This window comes from Heloderma suspectum, chromosome 13 (assembly GCF_057233095.1).
Source record: "Heloderma suspectum isolate Gila_16-S chromosome 13, 16-S_ref, whole genome shotgun sequence".
Classification (NCBI taxonomy): domain Eukaryota; kingdom Metazoa; phylum Chordata; class Lepidosauria; order Squamata; family Helodermatidae; genus Heloderma; species Heloderma suspectum.
In genome coordinates this window covers 21050424-21070208 of record NC_139470.1, presented here as the reverse complement: position 1 = coordinate 21070208, position 19785 = coordinate 21050424, and the positions used below count along the sequence as shown (strand labels likewise).

Here is a 19785-nt window from a genome sequence, read left to right as displayed (position 1 = left end):
GGGCCGGAACCATATAGGGTTTTAAAGGTCAAAACCAACACCTTGAATTTGGCCTGGAAAACAACTGGTAACCAGTGCAACTCCTTCAGCACTGGAGTGATGTGATCTCGCCGGTGGCTGCCTTTAATCAGGCGAGCCGCCACGTTCTGTACCAGCTGCAGCTTCCGAACCGTCTTCAAGGGTAACCCCACGTAGAGCGCATTACAGTAGTCTAAACGAGAGGAGACCAGGGCATGTACTACCGATGGGAGCAGATGGTCGGGAAGGAAGGGGCGCAGCCGCCGTATCAGATGGAGTTGATACAGCGCTGTCCGGCTCACAGCTGACACCTGAGCCTCCATGGACAGCTGGGAGTCCAAACTGACCCCCAGGCTTTGGACCTGGTCTTTCAAGGGTAGCCGTACCCCATTCAACACCAGGTCAACATCCCCCAGCCTCCTCTTGTCTCCCACCAAAAGTACCTCGGTCTTGTCAGGGTTCAGCTTCAGCTTATTCCTCCCCATCCAGCCACTCACCATCTCCAGACATTTGGACAGGGATTCTACGGCCAACCTTGGTGAAGATTTGAATGAGAGGTAGAGCTGCGTGTCATCCACATATTGATGACACTGCACCCCAAACCTCCTGATGATAGCCCCCAGCGGCTTCACATAGATGTTAAATAGCATCGGGGAGAGGATGGAACCCTGTGGCACCCCACAAGTAAGTGGCCACGGGTCCGAAACCTCCTCTCCCACTGCTACCCTCTGGTACCTGCTGGAGAGGAAGGACCGGAACCACCGCAATACAGTGTCTCCAATGCCCAACCCCTCCAGGCGGTCCAGGAGGATACCGTGGTCAACGGTATCAAAAGCCGCTGAGAGGTCGAGGAGAACAAGGAAGGAGCATTCACCCCTATCCAGAGCCCTCCTCATATCATCCACCAAGGCGACCAAGGCCGTTTCTGTCCCATGCCCAGGCCTGAAGCCCGACTGAAATGGGTCTAGATAATCAGTTTCTTCCAAGTGTGCCTTCAACTGCACCGCCACCACCCGCTCAATCACCTTGCCCAAAAATGGCAGATTTGAGACTGGGCGAAAGTTGTTCAGAACTTGAGGATCCAAGGAGGGCTTCTTTAAGAGCGGTCTTATCACTGCCTCCTTGAGGGCTGATGGCATAACTCCCTCCTCAAGGGAGGCGTTCACCACCGCCTTGATCCCCTCACCCAGTCTCTCTCTGCAGCTCATAATGAGCCAAGATGGGCAAGGATCAAGTAAGCAGGTGGTCGGCCTTACAGATGAAAGCACCTTGTCCACTTCATCAGGAGGAAGAAGCTGGAACCGATCCCACAAAACCGGTTTGCCACAGGCCGCCTCTTGCTCACTAACTGTATCCACAGTGTGCAGAGTAACACACCTAATCTGATCAATTTTATCTGCAAAGTGCCTTGCCAAAGCCTCACAGGAGGCCTTAGAATGCTCCAGTGGTTCTGGAGCCACAGGACCGACCAGGCTCCGGACCACTTGGAACAGCCTCCTGGGGCAGCACTCTGCAGATGCGATGGAGGCAGCATAATATTCCTTTTTTGCTGCCTTCACCGCCACGTGATAGGCTGAAGATACAGCTCTAGCCCGTGTCTGATCGTCTTTGGAGCGAGACTTCCGCCACCGGCGCTCTAGCCGTCTCACCTCCTGTTTCAGAGCTCGTAACCGCGGATTGAACCATGGTGCAGTCCGAGCCCTGTTCAGGGGGAGAGGGCGTTTCGGAGCCACCCGATCTAATGCCCCAGTGATTGCGGCATTCCAGCCACCCACCAGGGTCTCGACCGAGTGGCCGTTGGCATGCCCCAGAGAATCCCCAAGCGCGTTCAGGAATCCATTTGGATCCATAAGACGCCTGGGGCGGACCATTTTAATGGGTCCTCCACCCCTGCGGAGGGGTTGTGGAACCGAGAAGTCCAACATCACCAGATAGTGATCTGACCATGACAAGGGGGTGGTGGATATACCCCCGACTTCCAGATCACTCCCCGCTTCTCCAGAAACAAACACAAGGTCTAGTGCATGACCGGCTACATGGGTGGGCCCAGTTAGAATATGGTGCAGCTCCCAGGAGGCCATGGTCTCCATGAAGTCCCGAGGTGCTCCTGTGAGGATGGCCTCCGAATGTACGTTGAAGTCCTCCAACACCAGTAAGTTAGGGGACTGTACACGCACATCAGAGACCACCTCAAGCACCTCGGCCAGGGAGTCAGTCGTGCAGTGGGGTGGATGGTACACAAGCAGAATCCCCGGCAGGCCCGGCAGCGGCGGCGGCAGGCCCGGCGGCGGCGGCAGGGAAGACAGGCGGCAGAGCACGCCTCTTCCCCAGTGGTGATGGTGGTGGCTTCTCCTGCAGGCCCTGGCTCTCCCAGGCCACCTCAGCCAGCCAGCTTATGTAGCCCCTCCAGGGAGGGGCAGGTGGAGCAGCACAGCTGGCTCGGTACCTGGGGGCCTGGTCCTGCAGGGACTGGCGGTCTGCCAGGCAGAAGTCCACAGGGAAGGCCTGGTGGTGGTGGCAGCGGCGGCAGCAGCAGGCCCAGCGGCGGCAGCAGCAGGCCCAGCGGCGGCAAGCACGCCTCTTCCCCGGTGGTGGTGGTGGTGGCTTCTCCTGCAGGCCCTGGCTCTGATGTGGTGATGGGAGGGGGGCACTGCAGAGAGGGCTCCTTCCCTTGTAGGCACCCATCGCACCATTGTGGGTGTTCAGGGTGGCAGTAGAGAAGAGCCTCTGAAGTTTATGTTTGCGCATCCTCTGGCTTTGGGCCATAGAAACTCCTCTCAGTCTGCTGCTTTGAATCGCTCTACCACTTTTCATTGTCGCAGCAGCCAGAGAGAGTGGCAAGAGGATGTGAGAGCTAGTATGGTGTAGTCAGTAGAGTATTGGACCGGGACTTGGGAGATCTGGGTTCAAGTCCCCTTGACAGAAAAGGAGGGCTATAAATGTAACTAATGCACAATTTTTTTCTGTGGAACTTACTGCCCCAAGTGTTTAGATTAGGTCCTTCTACTCGCATTCTGCCAACAGTCAAACACTTTTCTTTTTCAGCAAGCCCTTGATTCTGTTGCTGTTCATGGTATTATACGTTTGCTCTGGCTCTCTGGGAACTTTTTGCTGCGTTTAGTTTAGTTATTATGTGTTTCTATATTACCTTCATTTTCAGTGGGATTTTGTTGTTGCCTTGTTCTGTTTTCACATTATATTTTTTTCCTTTTACTCTACTGTGAGCTGCTTAGCAAAGGCTTGGGCCTTGAACAGCGGGCGAATGAGTGACTATAAGGATTTAGAACAAAGAGGTATTCATGTTCCAATATTTGAGTACTTACAAATAAGGAATTGTATAAATAGAATTTCTAGGACCAATAACATGCATAGACTCTTAATGAACTTTGAAAAATTAATAATTACTTGTGATTCCTGAAAGGGATTGGTATCAAAAGCCCATTGCTTTCAAAAAGCAAGAGCTAGTAGTTAGGCTAGTCAGAGCCATTTTCATGAGCTGGAAAATACTGAAACGAACGCCCATATTTGTCTGCTAGGTAATTCAGTGTGTTTGAGGGTGACAGAGAGACTGTAAGCATCGTTTTAGCATATTTACAATGAGATGTAGTTGTAACTCTCTTTAGATGAGAGAGAAATTTAATATTTATGATTTAAAAACAGATCAAATCCAATTTAAATGTTTAAAAATATGATTTATAACACAGTGTTAAAAATTGAGTTTTAGCTGCTCTGTCGTACAGTGATTTGAGCCCCTATCCAAGGTTTCTGCTCCTTCATGGAGGTGTTGAGACCTTCCTAAGACAAGAGACTCCCTGTCCTCTCAAGCAGAGGTGGGGAACCTGTTCCAGCCCAAGGGGTTGCACTCATTTTCTGCACAGCCCCCCAGGGGCCACGTGCCAGAGATGGACGAGGCCAAAAGATGTGGGTATGGGGTGGGCAAAACAAAAGGTGGGCATGCTCAAAACAAAAGTAGTGAATGCTGCTTTGGCCCCACCTATCTCCCATTCTGCCCCGCTCCTCTTTCCTTCTTTCGCCCCCCCACACTTCTTTTTCTCCTTCTGTCTTCCTCCCCCCACCCTCTGTTTCCTTTATGTGCAGTGAGATAGTGCCTGCCTCATTCCCAGGGCACAGAGAGGAAGCTGGCAATGGAGGACGAAACGTATCTATTCCTGCCAGATCACTGTGGAAAAGCAATAAATGAGTGGGTGGGCTGGACAGATAGCCCGGCGGCAGGGCCAGCGTCAGACCCCAGCGGGCTTCAGCATAGTGCTGCTGTTGCCTGCCTGCCATCGCTGCCCGCCCCTGCCAAAGACATGGGCTGCCCATCAGCCACCAAAGCCGCTCAACCCATCCGAAGCTGCCTGGCTGCCGCCACCCCACCCACTGCTGCCGAACCCCCCCAACACACCTGCTGCCAAAATTGGCTGCCCACTCACTTGCCTGCCACTCTTGCTGCTGCTGAAGTTGCAGTTGCCTGCCGCCTGCCGCCCGCCCACTCACCTGTCCGCCTGACTGCCGGCCTCCTCTTCCTTACCTGGCTAGCCCTGCATGCAAGTTTTTTTTAAACTTACCTTTTGAGTAGCAGCAATCTGAACAAATCGGATGCTGCCTTGTGTTGGGGGGGGGGGTCTTGGCCAATGAGGGCACAGGAGAAATGTAAATACCATCCTGTGCCCTCATTACTGCCCCCCCCCCATGCAGCATCTGATTCATTCAGATTGCTGCTACTCAAAGGTATATTTAAAAAATAAATGAATGGGGCACTGCGGGGCCAGGGGGCTTTTCCCACGTGGGCAAAGAGGAAGAGGAGGGTGGCAGCAGTGACAACAGCTGCTGCAGTTTCAGCTTGTGGCTCAGGGCCAGGAATAGGCTCTTCGGAGCCTCCAGGCCCTCGGCAGCTGCCTGCCCATGCCGACCCCCGACGCCGGGCCTGCCTGGTGGGCCAGAGGTTACCCACCACTGCTCTTAAGCTATTGCTTCCTTGTTCTCTTCTTGGTGGCAATTGGGAGGGCAAATATTTCCCTCTCTATTTTCTGATATCCTTTATGGAGTTCATCCTGCGCACCCTTAACCATCTTCCCTCTAAAACAAACATGCCTAGTTTTGTTCTCCTTTGGCTTTTTGTCATAATACTAGGATACTCTGTTTATGTAAACACAAGGAGATTCTTTTGGCACCTTCAGAGACTAACAGATTAATTGTGAACTAAGCTGTCTTGGACTAGAGCCTACTAGGTCAATGCATCAAGTGTTATCCTCAATTGGTAAATCTGTATATAAAAATTGGTGTAGCAGTGGGGAGGAAGTAAACAGTGGGCCATGAAATGCAAGTGTATATTGTAACAGTACAGTGGCCATACAGAACAGCCTTCATTGGCAATAGCAATCTATATAATTCTGCTGTGCTAATACAGCACCTATGCTGGGATGTTCTAGTTGAATCCTGCAATAATGTAATCAAACTAGCCATTATTTTCCAGTCCCATCTTCCCCATTCTAGTGTGTTCCAGATGTTGAGAACGTCAACTCCCATCACCCCCCCTCCCAGCGGCACTCATTAGCAATAGCAGTCTATCTGGTTTTGCTATGCTAATACTAGGGATATATGGATTGTGTAAAATCTGTTCCGTCGGTGTTTTGTGACTGTCAGGCACCATTCATTCCATCATCCGCCCACTGATGGATTCGGGTTTTTTTTTTAAGTTTCCAAATTTGCGTAAATGCGCATTTGCGCAGATTTGCATGTGCAAACATGCGCAACTTTCCCCCCAAATGTGCATTTTCATGCTTAGCCTATGGGGGAAAAGTGCATTTTGGCTGTTTTTTTTTTTAATTTTTGTGCATTTTCCTACAACAAAATTTGTGTAAAATTCTGGAAAGTAAAAAAAACGGTCTGCAAGTCCATGGAATCTACCCGATGGAGAAAAGTCAGTCCACTGTGGAACCTGTAGGCCAGATTCATAAAAATCCAAACTTGTTTGGTTCCTTCGCAGATTTCTCCAACATCTCTAGCTAATACAGCACCCATACTGGGAATTTCTGACTGAGTCCTAAACTAATATAATCAAACTTGCCATTATATTCTAGCCCAACCATCCCCAACCTAGTGCTCTCCAGATATCAACTCCCATCACCACTCCCCAAGTGTCAGGAATGCTGGCAGTTGTAGTCTAAAACATCTGGAAGGCACGAGGTTGGGGCTTTTCCAGTCTGTTCACAAGCAGCACCTGCAATGAAATATTGCAGTGTGGGAAGTGCTCCTGTTCAGGGTTCCTGCCAGCCATGCCCTTTTCCAGAAGACACCTTTCCATCCCCCCTTCCCCCAGTTGTCAGTTTTCCCCTACCATTCTTTGCCTGTTGAGCTTGCTTAGTCCTCACTGGGCTGAATCTTTTGGATGTATTTACCCTCTGTTTCCCCACCACCACCACACAAAGATTTCTTGTACTTCTTCTGGATTTCCCCCAAGTCCACTGATACCTCCTGTCAGGAGTGCCCTAGCTGCCTCTTGCAGTCCCCACCAATAGCCAACTCAGGACACAGATGACGAGGAATTCTTTCTGAGACTTTAATCCTTTTACAACTTAATGACTCTTTCAAATGCTAATCACCAGCGACTAAGCAAGGAACAGCAGAGTAGCCTATGCTCCGGGTAGGCAGTTGGTCCCCATTTGAAGAAGAATCACGGGAAGACCCTGAACTTATGGGCTAGGGAGAGATCCTCCCTCTTTCCCTTGGGTCCTCAGGACGCGACTGTTGTTTGCGCGCCAAACGCGCGCTATGCCTCTTTTCGGTGTCCTCCATCTGTCGTCGCTCCCTGCGTCTGCGCCGAGCGTCCAGCAAGCCCCCCTCCAGCACTCTCTCACTGCCAGGGTCACTATCTATCCCAGGAATGCTGGCAGGAGGAATCTCTGCCAGCTGCTGTGCTTGTGAGAGATGAGCGAGCTCCTTTCCCACGGATTGCTGTTCCTCCTCAGAATCAGAACTGCTCTGGGGCTCTATTGGCTCAGTTTCCACCCTGACACCTCCCTCTTGTGGGTGGGTTTGTCTACACAAAGACTGGGACTCAGAGAACGGGTTTAGTCTTAATGTATGAGATGTACAGACTAATAGCCATGACTTGAGATTTCACATCATCACTGCACACTCTCAAGAACAAGAGGAAGAGGGACCAGGATTGCAGAATTCTCTTTTAAAAAGTGAATGTTGCCAGAATAGGGTATGCTCTATTTCTTTCCAGACTTGGTCACAGAGAGAAGTGCCCAGTGAGGTAGGGGGGAAAGAAAGTGGCCAATGTATTCCTGGCCACTATAAATCATGTGTGAACCGTAGAAAAAGAAAGCATGTCCTCCTGAATTTCTTTGGCAGATGCACGTCATGTTGTTTAGGTTCATGTGAGCGCAGCCACTGGAACCAGTAAGCAGGGGTGTTCAACTGCTGTCAACCCAAGGCCTGAATTCCATTTTGAAGAAGCTGTCGGGGGCCGCATTCCAGTGGTGGGTGGGGCCAAAGGCAAAAGGAGCAGGGCCAAAAATACCCACTTATTTTAGCTTAAAGCCAGTAATTAAGAGAGACATTTCAACTTTTTAGAATGGGACAAAAACAGCACAAAAGCAGGAAAACCACGAAATGATCGGTGGTCGGGGAGATGTTAGGGTCTTTTGGGAAACACTGGAATGGTTAGATTTGGCCCCCTGGGCCTGAGATTCTGCACCCCAGGAGTAAAGCAACAGAGTGTCCCATCTCATATGCAAGGGGGCCTTCTTAGGGTGGCCCCTTATAAATCACCAAAAAAGAGGGGATGCATGACACACACAAAAAAGAGGACACAAAAGGACACCTATCTGCATAGAATCTGCATATGCTAATTTACACATATAAATGCAAATTTAGCAATAATTATGATCAATAGAAATACAGTTCATCTTGCCGCAATGTGGAGGATGTGACCAGGTGACCTGTGTGCCTGGCACAGGCTGCTGTTGAGGGGCAACTCCCAGGTCCAGCTTTTACTTCTGATGGTTCTTTATCTTTAAACCAGACTTGGCAGCCCTTCAAAAAGAGGACACCTCCAAAATAGAGGGCAGTCCTCTGGCCACCCTTCAAATAAAGGATTGTCCTTTTTAAAAGAGGACGCATGGCTGTCCTTTGCCTTATTTGTGTTGGGGCGCAGGGGAGGAGAACATCTCACCTTCGCTTGTGACCAGAGGGGCGCATCTCTCCCGGCTTCCCTCGATTCCTGAGGCTTTTGGAACCAATGCTCTGTTTCCCCCCACCTCCACCCCCAGATACACATCAGGGGACGTGAAGCTGTGGGACACCCGCACCTGGGACTTCACGGCCCCCATCTTGGAAGCAGAGCGCGGCTTGGCTGAGCCTGGACCCCGGCCACATGCCTCCTTTGTGAGGATCAACAGCTTGCTGGCGGTGGCGGCTTACGAGGACGGTAAGTTAACGGCAACTCTTTCCTAATATTGTATGTATGCCCTTTTTTTTTTAAGCTTTCTGAAAATGAAGCAGCTGTGCCCAGCTTTGTGCGTGTGCATGTGAGAGCGACTCTAATCCTCTCGGTGCACACACATACACACACACGCATGTGCACTCACACTTGCTTTTATGTGGGAAAGTTGGCTGATCACCCTGTGTGCATTAGGAGGCCTTGGATTGGGTTGCCCATTAAAATGGCTGTTTTAATTCCTCCTGGAGCTGCCGCTTGGGTGAACGGTGCCAGCTTGCGGCCAAGCCAAACCCGTCTTGAGCAAACAACTTGTTTTGGCCTGGTGTTTTTTCCTGCCTTGAGATACACGGGAGGCAGGCTTGTGAGACAAAGGATAAACCGGATACTCTTTGATGAATGCAAATCCTGCATCTTCTTCTCTCCCCCCAACCCCCACACGCTGTTTCCCGGCATGCAGAGAATATATAGCAAAGTAAAGTGTGCCGCTGCATTGATCTGCTTCGCTCATGTGGATAGCAAGGGGAAGGGCTAGTCTGCAAAAGAGAAATGTGTCTTTCGCCAACAATAGGAGCTGAATCCTTCATTATCCAGACAACACACAGGCCTGGTCCATCCCATAGAAATGGAAATGTGTGTTCGGTGGAACCAGAGTAGATTCTGTAGAATCTTGAGGGCCCTCTGCTTGCTTGTTTTCAAAAAGTGCAAGGGTGGCTGTGTTCAGATGTGTCATGGGCGCATCTGTTTGGCTGTGTTCGTAAAGGCCTGCCAAAGCTTGTTGTGTTGATCAAGGTTTGAACCTGCAAAGTACATCACAAGCGTTATCTGTTTTGCTCTCCCATCATCACCTGCGTGAGTTATTCGAATTCCATTTTTACAGATAAACAACAGAAGCTGCGAGCCGGTGACTTGCCCACAGATGCCAGTGATTCTGTGGCACACACACACATCTCACAGACAAGTCTCCCTTTCTAGGGCCATCACCGCAGACCACACTCAGGCTCATAGAAGATACAGGAGTTTGAGACTTCAATCCTAATATTTAGAGTATTCCTCAGCCCAACAAATCTCTTATCAGTTAAAAAAAAGGAGTGGATTGGGGCGTGCTTATTGACGCTCATGTTCCAATCCTTGTAAGATGATAAAATGTCTCCTTAAAATGTGGCCCTGTGAAACGGCCATCTTTAAGGCTCAACACTAATTTTCAGTGTACAGTTTAAAAAGTTTAGTATGTGCCTAACCCCCACCCCCACCCTCATTACCTACAGTCAGGGCCAGAAATATTGGAACAAGGATAACTGTTTTGGCAGTTGGCCCCTGTACACCACCACATTGAAGTTGAATGGAAACACACCCAGATGGGAGTGAAGTCGGACTTTCAGCTGTAATTCAAGGGGTTTGGCAAAAGTGGGGCACTAACCATCCAGGAAGGACAGCCAGTGGCATACACACACACCCCCATCGTTGGTGGCTCATAAGTAATGGAACAAACCAACATCATTTCAAACTTAAGGATCGCCTTTAATACCTGGATGAAAATCCTTTGCAGTCAATGACTGCCTGAAGTCTGGAACCCATGGACATGACCAAATGCTGAGTTTCCTCCCTCGAGATGCTTTGCCAGGCCTTTACTGCAGCTGCCTTCAGCTGCTACTTGTTTGTGGGTCTTTCTGCCTTCAGTCTTGTCTTCAGTAAGTGAGAAGCATGCTCTGTTGGGTTGAGATCAGGTCACTGACTTGGCCATTGAAGAACATCCCACTTCTTTGCCTTCAGAAACTCTTGGGTAGCTTTTGCTGTATGTTTTGGGTCATTATTCATCTGCAATATGAAGCGGCATCCTATCCGTTTGGCAGCATTCAGCTGAATCTGAGCAGAAAGTATAGCCCTATACACTTCAGAATTCGTCCTGCTGCTTCTATCAGCAGTCGGGTCATCAATAAACACCAGTGACCTGGTTCCATTGGCAGCCATACATGTCCATGCCATTACACTGCCTCCACCATGTTTGACAGATGATGTGGTATGCTTTGGATCATGAGCTGGTCCTTTCCTTTTCCATATTTTTCTCTTCCCATCATTCTGGTACTAGTTAATCTTGGTTTCATCAGTCCCGAGAATCTTATTCCAGAACTGGGCAGGCTTTTTTAGGTGTTTGCTGGCAAAGGCTCATCTGGTCTTTTGGTTCTTGAGCATTCCCAGTGGTTTGCACCTTGTTGTGAAGCCTCTGTATTTACGTTCATAAAGCCGTCTCTTGACTGTAGATGTTGACAATGTCATGCCTACCTCTGCAAGAGCGTTCTTGACCTGGCTAGGTGTTGTGAAAGGGTTCCTCTTCACCATGAGCAGAATTCTGCAGTCATCCACTTTAGTTGTCTTCTGCGGCCTTTTGCTGTTGCTGAGCTTGCCAGTTAATTCCTTCTTTTTCAGGATGTTCCAAACTGCTGTGTTGGCCACTCCCAATGTTTTTGCTATCTCTCTGATGGGTTTATGTTGTTTCCTCAGCTTAATGATGGCCTCCTTCACTCGCATGGACACCTCTTTGGACCTCATGTTGGGAGTTCCAGTGAACAGCTACCAAATGCAAATGTAACACTGAGAACCACCTCCAGGTCTTTTATCTGCCTGATTGGTCATGGGGTGCCCAGGAAACAGGCCACACCTGGCCATGCAGCTGCTTGTCAGCCATTCGTTCCATTACTTATGAGCCACCAACGATGGGTGTGTGTGTATGCCACTGGCTGTCCTTCCGGAATGGTTGGTGCCCCACTTTTGTCAAACCCCTTGAATTATAGCTGAAAGTCCTGACTTCACTCCCATCTGGGTGTGTTTCCTTTCACCTTCAGTGTGGTGGTGTACGGAGGCCAACTGCCAAAACAGTTATCCTTGTTCCAATATTTCTGGCCCTGACTGTATAATGTGTGAAGAGGGCCTAAGGCAAGCATAGGGCATCTCTGGGCTGCGGAGTTGTTCTCCATTGATCCGGCAGCTTCTTCCCTTGGTCCCATCCCCTCTGCTATGGAGGGGAAAACCCTTAGGTCCAATCAGCAGCTGATTGGAGACAACTACTGTTTTCCCCTGGTTAGCAGTGGAGAAGGCTCACTTTTCAGTACTTAGTAGGGGAAAGCACTGATTGGAGATAAGAGCTTTTCCCTGTGGGGCATGGAGTGGGGCGAAGGGAGGGTGCTGCTGAGTGACTCAGTTCTGCTTCCTTCTGAGCCTTGTCCTGTAGACCTTGATCAGCTTCCAGTGGAGGCTGGTGGCTCTGATTTTGGTGTGGCTGTACATCCATTCTGGGTTACAGTCGGAGCCAGCCAGACCTCTAAAGGAGGTATCCAAGGTGCTGAGCCCTATCCCCAAACTAGGCCCACTGCCTTGGATAGCTCTGTTACGGTTCTGGCTGGCTCTGAGTGAAACCAAGAATGGATTCACAGCCCCACCGAAATTGGAGCCTCCAGCCTCCACTGTTTGCTTCTAGATATGCAGAGGCTCGCTCTGCTTACTTGTGAGTAGACCTGCAAAGGCTTTGCATTTCCGATAATATTTGAAAGTGTACATAAATAAGATCATAAGAGCCATGCTGGATTAGACCAAGAGTCCATCGAGTCCAGCATTTTGTTCACACAGTGGCCAACCAGCTGTCGACCAGGAACCCACAAGCAGGGCATGAACACAACAGCACCCTCCCACGCATGTTCCCCAGCAACTGGTGTACATAGGCTCACTGACCCGAGTACTGGAGGTAGCACATACGTAGCCGGAAAGACTAGTAGCCATTGATAGCCTTTTCCTCCAGATGCTGTTGAGTGATTCAGGCCTGCTTACTTCTGAGTGAACTTGCAGAGGCCTGCCCTGCTTATTTGTGAATAGACATGCTGCTTATCCTTATTTCTGAGCAGGCATGCTTCCTACTGTATATTGGTAACAATGGAATGCGGGGGGGGGGGGAGATTTTTCAGCCCTACGCACCTTTGCCTTTAGCCTTGCCTTTGGAGAGCTTCTCCAAAATGAAATTTGGCCCTCTACCTGGAAAAGCTTCATCACCCCTGGCCTCAGGAATAGGAAAGCGACACATAGGACAGATATCCTGCTGCCTCAGATTTATAGAAAACACTTCACTCAGCACTTGCCAAGTGCACAACAACACCCAGTGACTGCACCCAGCAGTCTTTGACACAGAGATCTCGGGGTTGTGACGGACAGCTCAATGAAAATCTCAACCCAGTGTGCAGCTGCTGTAAAAAAGGCAAACTCCACGCTATGCGTAATTAGGAAAGGAATTGAGAATAAGACTGCCAATATCGTACTGCTCCTACACAAATCTGTGCTGCGCCCGCACTTAGAATACCGTGTACAGTTCTGGTCGCCGCACCCCAAAAAATATATTGCAGAGCTGGAAAAAAGTGCAGGAAAGGGTAACGCACATGATCAGGGGGCTGGAGCAACTCCCCTGTGAGGAAAGATTACAACAGCTGGGATTGTTTAGCTTGGAAAAAAGGTGCGTAAAGGGGGGATATGATAGAGGTGTACAAAATTATGCACGGTGTGGAGAAAGTGGACAGGGAGACGTTCTCCTCCCTGTCTCATAAGACTAAAACCCAGGGTCATCTCATGAAACTGATTGGTGGAAGATTCAGGACAGATTAAAAGAAGTACGTCTTCACATGGTGCAAGGTCAAACTATGGAATTCACTTCCACAAGATGGAGTGATGGCCACTAATTTTGATGGCTTTAAAAGGGGGTTAGACAGATTTCTGGAGGAGAAGGCTATCAGTGGCTACTAGTCCTGGTGGCTATATGCTACCTCCAGTATCAGAGGCAGTTGCTGTTGGGCGGGAGGGTGCTGTTGCACTCATGCCCTGCTTGTGGGTTTCCCATGGGCACCTGGTTGGCCACTGTGTGAACAGAATGCTGGATTAGATGGACCCTTGGTTCCAGCATGGCTCTTCTTAAGTTCTTACATTCTTTTGCAGGTGATTTCACCTATAATCTTCCCCATCCATTTCAGTGGATGTGCATCCCTTGGTTCTGCTTCCTCCATTGAAAGGAGTGGAGGCCTTCCCACGTGTGGGCACTCTGCACCGAGCAGCCCAGTGCACATGCAAATCTCTCAGTTGGGACGCTGGAATCCAAGGGCCATAAAATGTGCAATATCCTTCCTTTGCCTATTAAAGAACGATACCTAAGAAGAACTCTCAGTGAATGTATCTACAGTGCAGTACCAAAAACAATTCTTGCTGACTATCTTCTAAGGTATTGCAAGGGCTTTATTTAGTGTGTTTTCTTGGCTGCCTCTCCCCTCTTTGTTTTGTTTTTTTTTGCTTTTCGGGATGTGTGTGACCAACGCAGAGAAGCCATCTGGTCACATTCGCACCGTCAGCCTCCTCTGCTGAATCCATCCTTTGCAAATTCGTTGACACAACACCGTTTTCTCCCTGTTCAGCAGAGCTCAAGCAGTGATGCCCTTGGCAACCAATCTCCACAGAGGAACCAGCAGGCAGTTCCTGCTCCTTCAGTGCCTGCCTTGTCGTCCTCACAGTCTGTGCCAGCTTAGCAAAGAGTTCTGTGGATCGCCCCAGCGATCGTATCCCTGTACATGTGGCACTGCAGATAAACGGTCAATATATGCAACGCAGTCAGGATGTTGGAACATTTCAGGGACTCCGGATGCTATGGAGAAGACCCTCCCTTCTCTCTCCCCTCCCCTTTTTGTGAGCCAAACATTGTGGTTTCTGGGAAATCGGTACTTGCAGCAGCAATTATAACGTTCCATCTGTGAACGCAGCAGTTTACAGTGCATCATAAGCAAGAGACAGGTCCCTGCCTGGAGGAATGTACAATCTAAATTTCAGTAGCAGATGACACGACAGGGTTGTGGTTAGGGGGAATTTACTTAAGGGATTTTTATCCCCTCCTTCTAATATTTTGGGAGGGTTTGTAGCTCAGGGCCAGAGCACTTGCTTTACATGCAGAATTTCTCGGCTTCAGTTCCTGGCATCTCCTGGAAAAACTCCTGCCTGAAATGCTAGAGAGCTGCTGCCGGCCAGTGTCAACAATACTGGGCTAGATGGACCCAGGGTCTGACTCGGTATAAGGCGGCTTCCTTTCTGCCAGTGAGATGCTAATTCCTTATGGCTGCAGTGTGTTTTGCAGGCTAGTCCTTGCACATCTACTCAGAAGTAGGAAGGGTGCATGGGACCGCAGCCTAAGGGCGCAATCCTATACATGTTCAGACAGAGATACGTTCCCTAAAGAGCTGCTGCCAGTCAGTGTCAACAATACTGGGCTAGATGGAACAAGCGTCTGATTTTGTGTAAGGAAGTTTCCTGTTTGTTTGTTTATTACATTTCAGTACTGCCCACTAGCTGAAGCTTCCTAGGTTCATAGATGAATGAATGGATAGATAGCCAAGGCAGCTATGCAAACGCACAAAAACAAAAGACAATTGATAAAAAGAGATCAGTGATAGAAATGAACAGTTTAAAAAAAACAGCAGAGAAGAGTAAGACTGATTCCATCAAGCATTAAGTCTGGAATACAAAGAGGGTTTTGTCCTGTTTATTTATTTATTTATTTATTTATTTACCTACCTACCTACTTACTTACTTGCAACATTGGTATACTGCTGCACATCTAAACAGATTCCGGAGTGGAGAACAACAGGAGATAACACAAATAAAAGATAAGAATGAAACATGATATTAAAGTTATTCTTTAAAAAACAGAGTGCCAATAAAATTGAGGCTGGTTAACCAAGGAAGGCTTCCTGGAAAAGAGCTGTTTTCAGGAGATGCTGAGAACAACCCAGTGTTGGTGCCTGCCTGACCTCCAGAGGCAGGGAGTTCCATAGGGTGGGAGCCATCACACTTGAATGGCCATTGCATGTAAGCAGTAGAGCACCTCCTTTGCCTGTAGAAGGTCCCAGGTTTAATCCCTGGCATCTCCGGGTAGGGCTGGGAAATCCTGGAGGGCTGCTGCCAGTCAGTGTAGAGTCAATACTGAGCTAGATAGGCCATTGATCTTACTCACTATAGGGTAGCTTTCTGTGTTGTGGTGGTGTCAGAAAGATAAGAAAGTAGGTCCCTGGTGAACCTCCCTGAGGTGAGTGTTCTGCAGCAAGGGTGCCACCAAGAAGATCCCCTCTCTCGTTGCCATCTGCCTCACCTCACAAAGCAGGGTTCACCAAGAGGAGGGCTTCCGTACGCTTTCTGTAACATACAAGCTGTCTGATGCGGGGGTAGCAGATCGTCCTGGTACCCTGCTCCGAAGCCATACACCTCTTTAAAAATAAGCATCACCATCTTGAATGGTGCTTGGAAATGGACCAGGAGCCAGTGTAGCTGTTGAAGCACTGCTGAGAGATGATCCCAGGGCCTGGGCCCAGTTATGTAATGGGAGAATAGGGATACGGATTGTGTAAAATCTGTTTCGTCTATGTTTCACAGATGGTCAGGCGCCTTCCATTCCGTCATCCACCCATGGATGGAATTGCATTTTTTTTTACATACCGAATTCCCATGAAATTTGCATGTGTGAAAATGCCCAAGCCCCCGTGTGCATTTTCACGCTTTAGCCTATGGGGGAAATGTACTTTTTTTGGCTGGGCTTTTTTATTTTTGCATAATTTTCTGTGATGAAATTTGCACAACATTCGAGAAAGTTGGAAAAACGGTCCGCAAGTTTGCAGAATCCAAGCAACAGGGGGGAAAAATGGTCCACTGCAGAATCTGCGGGTCGGATTCATAAAAACCTGAACTCACTTGGTTCCATTGCAGATTTCTCCAACATCCCTATAGGCAGTGCTTTTAATGAATGTTGTATGCCAGAGATAGGCAAACTAGGAATATAGGAAGCTGCCTTATACTGCGTATAAGGTGGACCCTTGGACCACCTAGCCCAGTATTATCGATCCTGACTGGCAGTGACTCTCCAGGGTTTCAGGCAGAATTCTTTCCTAGCCCTACCTGGAGATGCCAGGGATCAAACCTGGAACCTTCTGCTTGCAAAGCATGTGCTCGCTCTATCACTGAACTACGGGCCATTCCTAAACTGGTGCCCTCCAGACGTTTTGGACTGCAACTCCCATAATGCTATATCATTGGCCACACTGACTTGGGATGATGGAAGTTGTAGTCCAAAAAATCTGGAGGGCACCAGGTTGCCTATACCAGGTGTATGCTAACATAAATATTGTGCTTATAACTTGAAGGCCAATCCTTTGCTGTGCTGCAGAGAGGCTGTGTAGAGCGATTTGATCTGGTGTAAATTGTCAATGCATATCCACGTTTGTTCGGAGGAGCTTAGAGTGGCTTATGTATGATTCTCAGATTACTTATAAGGCCAGACCTGCTTAGTGCCTTGAAGCTGTTCCTTTGATTTGTCCTGAACCTGGAGCAGATTCTGCTTTAATTGGGCAATGCCAAGGGTGCAACTAGATACTGCCAATCATGCATGGCTGCTGTTGGAAACAAGAGCCCTGCGTCTTTCTCCCGCAAGTGAAAACATGTAGTGTGACATCATGAAGCTCCGAGATTCCCTGCCCCCAACTCCACTTCATTGTGTGCCGTTCGCAGAGGTGGGGAAACTCAAAGCATGATGACATCACGTCAGTAACAAAAAAAATTACTAGACATTATGGGGAGAGCGGAGAAATACACGGGACTGCTCTTAGCAGCAGCAGCCACACGCCTCTTGCAATACAGGAGGGGGTCTATAGCGCAGTGTTAGAGCATGTGCTTTAGATGCAGAATGTCCTAGGTTCGATCCCTGGCATCTCCACCTAGGGCTGGAAAAATCCCTGCCTGAAATCCTGGAGAGTTGCAGCCAGTCAGTGTCAACCATACTGGACTAGATGGGACCAAAGGTCTGACTCAGTATAGGGCAGCTTCCTGTGTCCCTGGCACATCCAGCTAAAAAGATCAGGCCCCAGGTGATGGGCAAACATCTTGTTCAGGGGTCGGCATCCAACTCCCATCACCCCTAGGAGTGTGGCCAATGGTCAGGGACTATGGGAGTTGTATTCTAGAGGGCATCAGGAAGGCATTTGGTTACCTACCCTTCATCTAGTCCCCCCCACCCCCAGTGTTCTAGTGTGTCTGAGTGCATGCAGAAGAATCTCCAAATGGTTCCATGCTGTTCATCATTTTATACATCTCTTGTCACGGCCAGCCTTAAATGTCTCTTTCTTCCCTGAACGGTCCCAAACGTGAGCCTTGTTCCTAGGGCAGGTGTTCCAGAGTTCTGATGATTTTAGTTGTCCCTTCCAATAGCTCTACGATCTCCTCCGATGGATAAGGCAGTAGCTCGGGGTAGCGCGCAGACTTTGCATGCAGAAGGTTCCAGGTTCTATCGGTTCATAAAAAGGATCTAAAAGACCTCAGCCCATGATCTTGGAGAGCAGCTGCCCATCAGAGTGAGACCCCCTCCCCAACTAGAACAGCCATGTACTTTTCACAAGAGCCGCATGTCCAAACCAGGAGAGAAAACGCTTGTGTTTCCTGTGACTCAGCAAGTTAGATGGACCAGTGGTTTGACGGAAGGCAAGGAAGCTATGGGTGTAGGTTTCTTCCTCCACTCCAGCCCTCATTTATCCTTACAGAGAGAGTTGGGGGGGGGCTGTGCTGTTTGAACCCACATCTCCTTCGTAACTTCCTAACATCCATCAGCTGCACGCAGAGAGGGGTGGAAACTCTACTGGGCTGTGCCGGCTCCTCCCTGCCCTCCTTCCATTTACACCTGGGAGGCCAACAGGACTTGGCAACCAAATCCACAGTTGTGATATTCTGAATTCCAACTGACCGGCCTCCTATTTCTTCTGCCTTGTTTCCCATTGTCAGCACTGGCAGCCTTCCAGTTTGATTTTTTTTCTTTTTTTGCCACTAATTGCCTTCCATGTTGCCTTACCCGAAATGAATCAAATCAAAATGCTTTTCCTGGAGCATTAGAGAAAGCAGGGGAAGGGTTTCTGGGTAATGAGCAGATGCTGCTAATGCACTGGCCGTCGGGACCTTGCCAGGGCTCCATCTGTTCCATGCTTGCCTGGCTCTGGCGCAGAGCCATAGCCTTGTGGGGTGGGGGTGGGGGGGGGACTGTTGGCTTTAACCTCTTGTCCTCTGCAGTTCTGATTTACACCATGGAAAGTTTTTGTGTTGCACTGGGGAAGGTGAGGGGAAGCACCCCCCTCTTCACGGCTGTATCCGTTCGAAAGTCAACAGGGCTCTTTGCATACTCTTGTAAAGGGCATTAATGTGGGAGTAGAAGTTTCACTGCCATTTCATCCACAGACACACCCTGACCCATGGGAGCTCAAAGAGCCACTCTGTTTTCTTTTGTGATGTGCCATGGCTCAGTGGTAGAGCACCGGCTTTGCATGCAGAAGGTCTCAAGTTCAATCCCTGGCATCTGCAGTTAGGGCTGAAAAATTTCCTGCCTGAAACCCTGGAGAGCCACTGCCAGTCAGTGTCGACAGTACTAGGCTAGATGGACTCATGCTCTGACCTCAGTATAAGGCAGTTTCTTATGTTTCACTTTGGCAACGGTACCATTGAGAAGCTGCACGTTGATAGAAATAACTTTTATTTATGGATAGCATTTTTTCCCTGCCCTTCAGCCAGAAAGGCTCCCAGAATGGCATACAGTCCCCCTTACAATATAAAAGGCACAACACAAAAGGAAAGAGCATTGGGAGGGAGGAGGAAAACAGCAAATCCAGGCACTAGATTCTTAGCTGCAAAGTTTAGCAGGTCATAGCATTGGATCTAAGCACAGTGGAAGGGTTGATGCCTGCTCTTCTGAAGTCCTCAGCAGTGGCAGTTGGCAGCAGGAGGGAGGGAGTTAATTAAGGAATAATAACATTGACTACCTCTTAATTTTGCATTTCTATTTTAACTTGTTTGTATTTCCCACTTTTGCAAAACTGGCTTACGAAAGTGGCTTTCAAGAAAAAAACCCACTATGACAAAAATAAACACATAATAAAAAAGTATTAAAAAAAATAAAAGGACATAACAGCATTAAAACTTCAGAAAACAACAACGGTGGTCAGCCATACACTACCTTTTGGAAAGAGAATTCCACATCTGTGGTGCCACAACCAAAAAGGCCCTGTCTCCACCCGTTTGATTTTTTAAAAAACCACTGATGGGCCAGAGAACACCTCTAATATCCATCTTAAAGCCTGGGCAGGTTCATATGGGTGAAGGCTGTCCTGAAGGTACTTTACATTACCTCTTTTACTGTGAGGAACAGCAGTGGAAAAGTGATGTTTAAGGTATTATCTGAACTTGTGTACTTTTCTGCAGGGTTACAGATCACATGT

At 48.8% G+C, this 19785-nt stretch overlaps 1 protein-coding gene across 2 annotated transcripts in view; it reads left to right on the top strand.

The window, feature by feature from the left end:
• FBXW8 (F-box and WD repeat domain containing 8) overlaps positions 1 to 19785 on the top strand; it is a 105065-nt gene that overhangs the window by 44048 nt on the left and 41232 nt on the right. For both annotated transcript variants that reach the window (XM_084819672.1, XM_084819673.1), the window contains exon 5: positions 8304 to 8461. In XM_084819672.1, the coding sequence (XP_084675798.1) occupies positions 8304 to 8461 (158 nt within the window). The remainder of the gene's footprint in view (positions 1 to 8303; positions 8462 to 19785) is intronic.